At 49.9% G+C, this 11,922-nt stretch overlaps 1 protein-coding gene across 2 annotated transcripts in view; it reads right to left on the bottom strand.

Annotated features, from left to right (window-relative positions):
- Positions 1-11,922, bottom strand: part of LOC119452918 (phosphatidylinositol N-acetylglucosaminyltransferase subunit Q-like) — a 21,059-nt gene that overhangs the window by 5,040 nt on the left and 4,097 nt on the right. For both annotated transcript variants that reach the window (XM_049667394.1, XM_037714879.2), the window contains exons 2-5: positions 9,880-10,002; positions 8,700-8,823; positions 5,120-5,246; positions 4,415-4,749 (exon numbers count right to left, since the gene is read on the bottom strand). In XM_049667394.1, the coding sequence (XP_049523351.1) occupies positions 4,415-4,749; positions 5,120-5,246; positions 8,700-8,823; positions 9,880-9,992 (699 nt within the window). In that variant the 5' untranslated portion in view covers positions 9,993-10,002. The remainder of the gene's footprint in view (positions 1-4,414; positions 4,750-5,119; positions 5,247-8,699; positions 8,824-9,879; positions 10,003-11,922) is intronic.

Genomic DNA, 11,922 nt, shown 5'->3' with positions numbered 1-11,922 from the left:
GTTACCCGTAGAAGGGTTCCGAGATAAGTTTAGGACTGGTAAGCCAGCCGATGGCGAGACTGCCACGCAATTTGCCGCGCGGCTCAGTCACTATTTTGATAGGTGGACCGAACTTTCAGAGACTGCACAGGAGTACGGTGCGCTTAGAGAGCTGCTGATCAAGGAGCAGTTCCTCATCAGTTGCCACCCGAGCCTGTCACTCTATCTGAAAGAAAGGAAAGCTAAATCGCTTCAAGATATGTTGGAATTGGCAGACCAATTTCTGGAAGCACAGGGAGGCACCAATCTCTCCAAGATCAGAAAAGAGGAGCCAGAGGATGCAAAGAAACCGGCATCCGACGAAAGGAGAAACCCTCCGAAGCCTGTTCCGAGGTGTTATCTTTGCAACCGACTGGGCCATCATGCTAGCAGTTGTCGGACCAACTTTACGCGCCCCAACGAGGTTAAATGTTTTAAATGTGGGCGAACGGGGCACAAAGCCGATTCCTGTCGCAACGGAGTGAAGGAAACTCCCCAAGCATCCTGTGTGTATGCCCCGCCAAAACACCAAGAAGACATAAACGCCGACTTTGTAGAGCTCCAAGACGGAAAAAGAATTCCGGTCGTTAATGCGGTGATGACACAACGCCCAGAATTTCCCGATAAGGGAATGCCTGTACTTGCGGGGAAAATCGCAGGAAAACAAGTCACGGTGTTACGAGATACCGGCAGCAGCACAGTGATTGTGCGAAGAGACTTGGTCAATGACGACGAGCTCACGGGTGAAACCAGTTTAGTTTACCTGGTCGATGGTACGGCTAAGAAGCTTGCGGAAGCCAAGATTGAGGTCGAGACCCCCTATTACAGTGGGAATGTTACTGCACTTTGCATGGACAGCCCACTGTATGACCTAATTCTAGGAAACATCGAGGGAGTTCGCGCCCCAGACGATCCGAAAACTTTGGAAGAAGAGCCGAAGATCGAACCATCGACGATTGAAGAGCCACGCGGAAAACCATCAGCATCTGACGAGAACACCGCGGCAGCTGTCACCCGAGCTCAAGCAAAGGCTCAGGCAAAGCCTTTCCAGCCCCTTTCCACGCCCGAGTCCGAAAATAAACCGACCGGGACTCATAATCACAATTCGAAGCCTTTCCATCGAAAAACCAAGGACAGGAAATTTAAATTTAAGAACCGTTAACGATTAGTGTGTGGTGCAAATCGATTTGATTGAGTGCACCGAGTGTTTATTTATGTATCATGGACATTGTGCTTGTTTGTATTCTGTAAACTACCCTGTCATAGTTTTGTATACTTGTTGCACATGTTATATTTCATAGGATTGTCTTGTTACGCGAGATATGTATTATTGTATAGTACAAGTGTACTTGTTATACGAGCGATGTGTTATTATGTAGTCCAAGTGAACCTGTGTGACTTGTGCTTGTACTCGATGTATCGCGAGTGATGTGTGAATTGTGGTGGACTGATTTATGGACTTACGGACTCGTGTGTAGTGGACTTTTGTGCGCGCTTCTTTTGTGTTTCTTTGAATATTATTGCATAATATTCTTAAAGTGGGGGGCAGTGTCACAAAAGAGCGCGTAATCAAAGCGCGCGCCGAGTGTCGCGCAAGCCAGCGAAAGAACACGCCGGTGCCGCGGCAACTTCAACAGAGGGGGAGAGCGCATACACCTCAAGCAACCACGCTAACAACGGCGCCGAAACGTCTGGAACGAGGTTCGACGAAGCGACGTTAACCGGAGAGAGAGAGAGAGCACACGCGCGCGCCGAGACTCCTTCTCACCCGGCGAGCCGAGAGAGATAACAACAGCGTGAGCGTGCGTGAACAGCATGAGTCATCATCACCCCCCCTCGAGAATGTTCCCAAAGCAGCGGTCGAAGGTACGAGAAAAGAGTAGAAGCTTCCCAAGCTTTGGCCGTGCTACGGAATCACAACTCCGATCGAATGTTCGAGAAGGACCGTCGACGGCTATATAAACGCCGTGCGAGCATTGTCAGTTAGGAATCCGGGAGTCCAGTGAAGAATTCAGGAGTTGAGTCCGCACCGGTGAAGTTATGTAACGTGAAGACCGAGCGTCTGCGGAAGAAGGGGATTCCCCGGCAAGCTAGTCGACGAATTCATTGAGCGTCTGCATTTCCGGAAGAAGTTCCTTCTTCGAGATTTGCCCCCAAGTTACGTCGAGATCGTCTGACTCCAAGACCAACCAGCACGGTGAATACGATTGGACACTTAGTGTTCCTATTTATTTTGTACTTTACGTGTTGGACTCTTGTGCTTGTCGTTATTTTCTTGTGTTTGTTAATACCCATCTGATTTGTATTGTGTTGTGTCTAGCCTAAGTGTGCAAGTGTGTGTGTAACTGCCTTGTGTGAAGAATATATTTTGTTGTGTTTTGACAACTCTGGGCTCTGACTCGGTCTTTGGACAGCAACCGGCGTTCGCTGGCGCACCAGAGGGCCCACTCTTAATTGTCCTTGCTTTCGTGGGATTATTTTCGGAAGCTGATAATTCGGCTTTGGAATTTAGTCCGGCGTCTGCGCCTCGTTCACCGGGGTCAGTGACAATCTCCCACGCGAAAGCATGAAATCGGGAAGGCAGCGCGGGAGAGAGAGGGGGGGCAGCTTCTCCTCTGCCAACAACTTCTCCTCTGCACTTTGCCCGGTGGTGCCGGTCGCCCGCACCGTCTCTTATCTTCACACGGCTCTGACCTTTGTATGCGCTGTGCATTCGCCGCTCAGTTTCCGTTGAAGCGATAGACCGCGCGAACCTGCGCTTACTGCCAGCGTTTTGACAGTCGTTGTCTGCGGTCATTCAGTGTCATCTATTCATGTTTGCGTGTGCGCGCTGACACCACGATTGCTAATTCAGTTAGTAAGCGAATGTGTCCAAGTTTATGCAGCCGATAAAACCACTATCCCTACTCCGAATAGCTCTCTACTAATTTGCTATCGCAATCGATGCTTCGCCTTTCGGGCGAAACTGCGACATTTTTTTACTCTCCTTGCGAGCCCTTCCGGGACCGTTGCTGGTATACTACCTAGAGCTCAGCACACATATAACGCATAATGTATAACAGCGGAATCGGACGATATACGCAAAGAGGAAGAAGGAAACGGGACAAGCGCTGAGCGGACAAACTTAATTATAACAAACGCATATCCATGTGGTACGAACTCTACAAATGTACAGGTCACCGGCTCCGCTCTTAGCAGAATTGCATCATGAAAGAAGAAAACCTATACCTAAATATCCTCACTGCAAATAGGGTACTTATTCTGCGACGATCACTTTCGGCAATACTATCGCCTCGGTCGTCAGGCCCGCGCTGATTGGCTGGTTGAGCAAAACTGAATGACCTGATTGGATGGTTGAGCATTACGTCATGCGATGGCGATAGTATCGCCGAAAGTGATCGCCGCAGAATATGTCCCTAGTATACGATAGTGTGCGATAACACAATGGGCAGTACCTTGCTATGCCAGGGCCGCGGCGCTAGCTGGTTGCCCGAGGATGAAAACACACAGGAGCAAATGATCTCAACAGGATATGACACGTGTCTGCTGCAGCAAAAGTCCGGAGATGAGTCCGTGCATTGCAGCGGAATGCATTCACCCAGTGAACGTCCACCTTCCAGAGGCGGTGGGGGTTCAAGACTGATGAGAGCGTTAACTGGTCAGGGGTCGAGATTGGTTAGATACTTTTAGAGCATTGGTAAAAAAAAAAAGGCAGGGAAGAGATGGAGCCGGGGTCGTTACAGACATAAGAAACCTTACAATAAAGAGATAGAGGTTTTATTTAAGAGAAAGAATGCAAAGTTGAGATAGACAAAATGCGGGAGTGCAATAGACACAGTAAAACCTGACTAGATCAAGCAGGCTAGATGACCCCTTGTCACCACCTCGTTTCAAAGGGGATGCCAGTAGAAATCCTCATCATCATCATCATCGGCTGTGCGCATGCGTTTTCGCACTCCGGGCGAAAACCGCGAAATGCGGGGCGTGCAGCAAGGACTGACCTAGGGGGTGGCCCCACTTGACATTTGGAGGTGGGCCACCGTAAATTTGGGGGTGGTGAGCATGGTTCAATCCAACACGAAGGATGCTCGCTGCGATCGGGCTGCCCGCATGCGAATTGTGCTGCAGAGGCACCTTCGTCCAGGCAACATCACCGCGCGTCTGCAAGTCGCTGTACACAATAGGGTAAGTGGTTCTTGAGGGAAAGGGAAAGGTTGGCGCTATCTTCTGCAGCCCTTGAGGGAGCACGGCTCAGCGCCAACTGTACACAATCCGGCGGCGGCAGCCGCGCTTCCTGCTCACCCTAATATGGCGGTGCTGGCTTCACTCGAAGCGCACCCCTCCCCCCCCCCCCCCTCCACTCCAGCAAATTTGCCCTCCTAGGAAACTGACGTACCGCCATGAAGACGACGTAGTAGACGGCCACGGTGGGGAACAGGAAGAAGAGCACGCCGAACAGCAGCGTGCCCACGAACATCTGGTCGACGTCGTAACGGTGCGAGTCGACGCGCCGTCGCAGCGGGTTCCACTTGCGTCCGCGGAAGAGCCGCCAGAGGGCGCCCAGCGCGCGCACCCAGCCCTGGTAGAGGCGGCACGCGTAGCCGTAGAAGCAGTACATGTGCACCGTGGCCAGGGCAAGCAGGTCCGAGGCCAGCGCCAGGTGCAGGGTCAGGCTGCCCGGCCAGAGGCTGAACAGGGCCCCGACCCACGGGTCCACGACGCCCACGTACGCTGCGCGGCCACGAAATGCTTCGCATTAAAATGTTTATAACGAGATCCTCATAAGTACACGAGCGCCTAATCAGAACATGACGTTGAGGAAATAAACGGATGGGACAAGTACACCAACATCCAAGTTTGACACAATAACGCCTTCCACAATAGGCTCCAATGTTGACCATGTGGTGCGAATGGTAACTCTGACGTTTTCACACACAATTTCACATACCCCTCTATGTACAGGTGGTCGAAAGATGGCTCTGATGCAGAAAACAAGTGTCTGTAATCTCACTATGCGGTTAGCGATGCGCATTGAGTTGAGGAGCGAGATGTGACAGGAAGCGAACAGGCTGTTAGTGGTCATGCACGAGGACACACTCACTCTTCCAGAGGCTTATGTGGTAGAGGAAGAAGCGTCCCAGCGCGTTGTTGAGAGCAGCGTTCAGCTTCAGTCCAGCAGGGGCGCCCATCAGCCACTGGATGAGCGTCTGCAGGTGCTGGACGACCGTCTGCGAGGCAAGGTGCGCGTTATAGCTGCATGTAACATATTATTCGTGCTCATGAACGACCGCTCATAATGTCATGCGTTGGTCACTTCTTTGAAGTAAGGAAATAATTAACGCTTATCCCACGCGCTGTGGGAATCAACGGACTCGAATCTTCTCGACAGCTTCAGTCACATTGATTGTGTGCTGTGTGGCGGGCCGAAGACCTCGGATGCGACGTTACAGACCTCGTGGCTCGGCGTCGTCGCAACCTATGGCGACATCGTGGCCTCCGAGATCGCACCCAGCGTGCCGGTGAAATCTCGGAGACCGGCAGCGACGTCAGCTCGCGCGCGGTTAGACGGCCTCCACAGTGCATGTCAGGACTGCTTACGTGCGACCCAAGAAAACTTCTGGTCAATTTCTACTTTGCTTTGCTATATCGTGTTAGCCTCGTTTTCTTTCTTTTTCAGCGATAACTGGTTTTTTCCTATTTTGTTTCTCTCTCTCTCACGTGAGAGCGTCGCTAGGCTTAGGATATGATTCACGCCATACACTCAAAAAATAAATCTCGAACCTAGGCCGAGGCGTTAAACTGGCTGGGTTTTCCCCGCGAGAAATGAATTAAACGAACATTCTACCGTGAGAACAACGCTGTGCTATAGTAAAGCACTGCTGTGATATGAGAAAGGTATGAGCAACTTTGGTGATGTAATGATGTGTCAATATAACCCGCATATGCCGCATGTCATATATCAAGGCGTGGCATATACATATACCTAAATATATGCGGGCAATTTCGCTCACAGAAACTCCGCCGACGTCGGCGCCGACACCTGACATTCGGCGACACGTGGACCTTCGTGTGAAAGAAGTGGACCAGGATAGTTGGCGAGGAGTCCCGTTTATTCGGACTATTGCAAACTGCAGATTCTGTCCTCACTTTGTCCTCCTTCCTCCGCTGCTAAATTTAACGATAAAGAAAAAGTCGCAGTTTCGCCGGAAAGGCGAAGCATCGATTGCGATAGCAAATTAGTAGAGAGCTATACGGAGTAAGGATAGTAGTTTTATCGATCAGCTGTATAAACTAGACATGCAGCAGCATCAGCAATGCGCCGAACTGTTGTCGACGCCGTCGGCGTTTTGCCCGCGTTCGCACCGAACGCGCACGGCGCTGGTGACTGTTGCCTGTGCCTCTGGGGGCGGCTCGGAAGTTTTCGACGACATCAGAACGGGACACTCGTCGAGCAGCGTTCGAAGTCTTTACCACCTTCTCGCCTCACCACATTTTTACATAAATACGCATTTGGTGGCGCAGCTAAACGTCGCCTCCCCTCCCTCCCTCCATTACCGCAACTTTCGTTCCCTTTCAATTAAATTACAGCTAATTTAGGGACGGGCGAATAGTGGATTTGAGGTTCGAAGCGAGTAGTGATTTGGTCAAATAATTTCGAATCGAATAGTTTGAACAGTATATATCACATATTACAGTAAAACCTAGTTAATTCGAACTTAACGGGATTGAAAAAAAAAAAATGTCCGAATTATCAGGATATGCAGAAAACAATAAGAAAATGCTTACTACGTCAGCACGATTTTATTAGTATAATGGATGAGCAAATCCTTTCGCTATTTAGCACAAAAGCAGTGCGGAAGCTGCAATTCTCGTCATCTCGTGACTGATTGGCTCTCGCAGCGGCGATCGAAGCCTCGCGACTTCCTTCGCAGCACGGCTGCGGCGCGCGCCATCATTTCCTACACGCTTTGCACTACCGCGCGCACATCCCGATAATTTTTTCGCCAGTAAGCTCAACGCCAACGGATCGCACGTCCATCGTAATGTAGCCGGTGCGCTTCATCCTCGACAGCTTTGCCCCGAGTCAAACCGAAACAACTGCTTGTCGCAACCGCGGCCGCTATCAACACGATTATGAACGGCGACTTTGCGGTGCTTAAGGGTATGGCCACGAATAGCGGCAAAAACGCCCGCTTCATGCCGCGAGCGGCAACGCATCATGACGCGCGCGGCAAAAGCGGCAGGAATCGGGGGTTTTACGGCTTGCCGAGGGTGCCGAGAGCGACGAGGGTGACGTCACGGAGCCAATGGCAACCGGACCTCCGCCGCGCCGCGCCGGGTTATCAATCGACGATTGTCGTCTCTCGCGGTTCTATAGAGGGATTTCTGGACGCTGTCCGATCGCACCCTTTTCGCTCACGGTGAATCCGCGTTCCGAGAGCGCGCGAGATCATATCGCGCTGCCGCGCGGTGAGACGCGATTGCCACGGTGGACTTCGCGGCAAGGCGCTGACGCGCGGCAACTTGCCGCTAGTGTGACCGTACCCGGCCGACGCACGCACCGAGTCAGAACGAAACTACCGTTCACTGCAACAACTTCAGACGAAATCGCGGTCGCTATCTATGCAATCATGTATGGCCACTACGCAGCTCTTTAGGCACGCGGCCGACGTGCGTATTGAGTCAAAACGAAACTAAACGAAACCGCTGAGAAAGAAACCGCGGCAGCTATCGACGCGATGATGGGTGGCGACTATGAAATCCCGCGGCCAACGCGTTGTTATGCGCGGCGGTAAACGCAATAAAGGCACAAATAGGCACGAAGCGTTCCGTCGTTGCTGTCATTCACGTACGATTTCCGCTGCTGACTATGGCTATGCGGACTTCGCCGCTTCGTTTCGGTTGTGCGCTAGCGCCGTTTCTGCTCTTCTGCGTCGCACATTTCAGGCTCTTTAATGCAAAAACATATAGCCTTCGAGATTTATGGTTGATGTATGGCAGCCATGACGTGAAGCATAGCCTCCGAGATGTGCACCGACCGTCCGCGGCTTTTGGCTGCCTATTCGGGACCGCTGAATAATTCGAAAATATTGAATCCATGAATTCGAATCGAAGCGAATAACGAACATAGAATTATTCAATGAAATATTCGACAATACCCTATATTCGCCCATCCCTACAGTAATTTTCCCTGATAGAGGCACAAATTCCCTGAGTTTTCCCTGAGTTTTTCCAGAATATTTAAAATCCCTGAGAATTCCCTGTTTTCCCGGTTTTCCCGGTTGGTAGACACCCTGCAGATCGCTCTCAAGGTACGGCGCCCGTGCGGAGCCGCCGGAGTAGAACTCCAGGTTAATTTTACCCACCTGGAGTCGTTTAAACAGTCACCAAATAACGGTACACGAGGGTGTTTTTGAGGTGCTTTTTTTTTTTTGCATTGCGCTGCCATAGAAATGCCGCGGCCGAGCATCGGACCCGCGACCTTGTGTTCAGCAAAGGAACGCCACAGACACGGAACCGTCACGTCGAGTCGTGGTCATTGTACACACATACAAGAAAAAAAGGTCAACAGTGACCGGTGCTAAGGAAGAAGTGTTATAACGACACAAGACAGACAGCAGCTACAGTAAAGGTGGCCGCCATGTTGGACCCATAAGGATAACAGGCAGCAGCCGACTGACCTCCGTCCACTCGAGCGAGGCCCACGGCACTTCCTCGGAGAAGCCGTTGTCCCAGTGCACGACCCAGGCGAGGCAGGCGCCCAGCAAGCAGTCGAGCAGGATGCTGCACATCCTGTTTTTGCAGCTGCGCAAGTTTGAAGAATTGACCATGGTCCGAGAATATTTTGTTGGGGGAGTTTTCTACGGTGACCGAAGTAACGCGTCATGATCAGTGACGTTGCTATAGGACTGTGTTTTACGTCACGGCGCTTGTGTGTGCTACCTTGACTCTCTGGCTGGGACAGCATCATTTCTTAGAGAGGGAGGACGCACGGCGTTTGGTTTGAAGTTTCAGCTATTATCGGTGGCTGCGCGCAGAGCTGTAATACTTTGCAGACACGATCGTCGGCGAGTGAAGTATGCGCTGCGCTTGTCTGTTTAAAATGACCAAACGTGGTGAGGGGCCCTTTAAGTTAAGCTTGATTGGCAAACCACACTACACAAGTTTAACTGCACCAAACTACACAAGTTTAACCCGCAAATCATTTTTTCAAAACTCTATTTTAGTTGTATTAGGCAAGAAAAATGAAGGTCGAAGTCACCGGCAAGGTAGTGCGGAGAGTTCAATGCGGCGGCGCCACCGGTGATTCGTTTTGAGTCCTTTCTGGCTTATAAAAGCCTCGATCCTCTCGACGTAAGACTGACATTTTTGGAATTGCACAAGCGTAATTTACTAACACAGCTCAGATTATGTTTCTCTTTAGCATCGATTTAAAATGGACTGTCTATATATACCACCTCGGAACATGTCTTAATTTTGGATTGCGGCGGGACCGACAATGTGTCATATTGACGGAAACGATCGAGCATGCTTGTACCCCATAAACAAGAAATTATATATTTTTGTAATTTGTCTCTGAAAGTGGTGCAAGAATGACAATTGTGACGCCGCTTGACGGTGAAACCGAGTGCAACCAATCCGTGTACCGTCAGGTAACCAAGAAAGCCGCGCAGGGAGAGTTGTTTTGCTTGTATACAATATAACATGTATTGCCTGAAATTGTATTCATGCGCTTCTGCTAACTTTTATTTGCGCGGGAGAGTAGATGGCAAGGTTGCACTTATAGTATGCCCCTCTGCAAAGCGCGCACTTCAGTGCACCAGAATCATACGCGCACACAAAGCAAGCGGTATGCTTTACCGAAGAGTGATACGGCCGTGTGAACGCACGCTGTCGGCGACGGCAGCGAAGTCATCGAGTCGCTTGCAGATCAGTGCACCCGTGGACGTTGCCTGGGCACACGTCGACAGCATAGTCGTAGCCCTGCGGCGTATTCATTTAACAAGAGTTGTTATTCCAGCTAAAATGGCGAGAAAAGAAAAAAAAAAGCTGGGACAAATGTAAAGGGGAACTTTGAAATGATCACACAGGACGACAATCAATGCGGTAGTTGTGCCGTAAAAAAAAAAAAAAGAAAAAAAAAAAATCAGTGGTAAGTGTGAGAGAAATGCGTCAGCATTACATCGCACCTCGTTGAGGTCGAGATTGCAAAGTGTTGTTCAGGGAGTTCACTCGACACACGTGGTTCCTGCCTCTTCGAGGAGCGAAGTGCATATATACATATATACAACGAGAGAGAAGGGAAACCGAGGGGCTCGATTTTTGTTAATCATGGTCATATATGGATACAGAAAATGAAGCCAGGAAAACCATCGGGCAAATTAGCTGTGGTTGAAAATTGAAATGTAGGAAATAAAATAAAGCAAAGGTTGATGAAAGTGGACGAAAAGATAACTCGCCGCCGGTGGGAGCCGAACCCACAAACTCAGCATTACGCGTGCGTTTCACTATCCAACTGTGCTCCCGCGACGGCTATCAATCCGTCCACTAACCAGGGTTGCCAGATGGCCCTAACAAAAAAATAGCCAAATGATCTCAAAATGTAGCCCCAAAATAGCCAGACCCAAATTTTTCGTGAGAGAAAAGTAGCCAAAAACATATCCACAACGTTTGATGATGTTCTGCGAGATGGTGTCCAAATTTCACCACGTATTTCCGGCTCCAAAACTAATTCCGCTGCATACATCCAGCAAAACACTGGCCTGAAGATCTGCGTAAAGAATTCTAGTGAGAGCTGCCACACAGACGTGGATTTGGCAACCATTTATTGTTACAATGAGCCGAAGGATTACATTTCCGATTTACTCATGACGTTATTGGTATTTACTGAGCCACGTTCTGAGCTAGCCTTAGTTCACGCCTCGCTTTACCCGAGGCATTTTCTATGAGAGTCGGCCTAAAATAACCTTTGAAAGAGGCGTCCTTCTCCCACTCCTTCTCATATGCACGGCTGTACTTCGCCCACTTGCCCATGCTGAGTTTTGAGGAGGCGAGAAATTTGTTCCCTGATTTCTCAGCTACTGCAGCTAGGACTACTGCAGCTAGGACATGGATGTTCGTGCCGTCCAACTCACATGTCTATAACTGTCACCAGAATGCACTACGTTTGCTTCCACCAGAATCCCTGATGAAGCACGCGCCTTATTGATTGGCTGTTAGCTCTATCACGTAGTGGAAGCCACGATTGCAACAGGCTACCATGCTTTACACAGTGCACTGCTCTCTGCTTAAACAAGTTTTCTCCATCAAAAAGTTGTCACTGTTCTCCCTCGAAGACCATGTTCATGAAGTGCTCTCACGAACATGCAGACCTCAACTAGAGCAGAATATTTCGTTTTGGTCGACAGTCGAGACTTGCACTTCGCTGAGCATGTACTTAAGGACTCGAACTGTCGCATTTCTCGTTTAAAGCGACTTGCGCGTTTTTTCGTAAAATTACTGGGTAAATAAATAACGTGGCGATTTGCGGGAAAACCAAGTAAGAGGCTTCGAGGAACCCTTGATAAACATTGAAGGACCACGGGCGAAAATGACGCGCCCCGACATGCGCGCGAACACTTGAGCTGTTGTGTAATAGTTTCCACTGTTTTTCTTACTGAACGACGCACGAACCGGCAGCAGATGGCACCGAAACCAAAACAAAAAGAAGAGAGCTGGAATGACGTATAAATATGGCAGTTATGACTTAACTCCATCCTCCCAGCGCCGACATTGCCTAAAACCACAGCCTTCGAGACTGCCTACATATGTTTGTAGCAGCAATGAGCTTTGGCTTTTCATAAGCCAGCGTTCCCGAATTTTGTCAGTGTTGACGTGGTCCTCGGGACTCGGAAGTCCTTAAGA

This window comes from Dermacentor silvarum, chromosome 5, assembly GCF_013339745.2.
Source record: "Dermacentor silvarum isolate Dsil-2018 chromosome 5, BIME_Dsil_1.4, whole genome shotgun sequence".
NCBI lineage: Eukaryota > Metazoa > Arthropoda > Arachnida > Ixodida > Ixodidae > Dermacentor > Dermacentor silvarum.
Note: the sequence above shows the minus strand (reverse complement) of the source record. Positions and strands in the feature narration are given on the sequence as shown.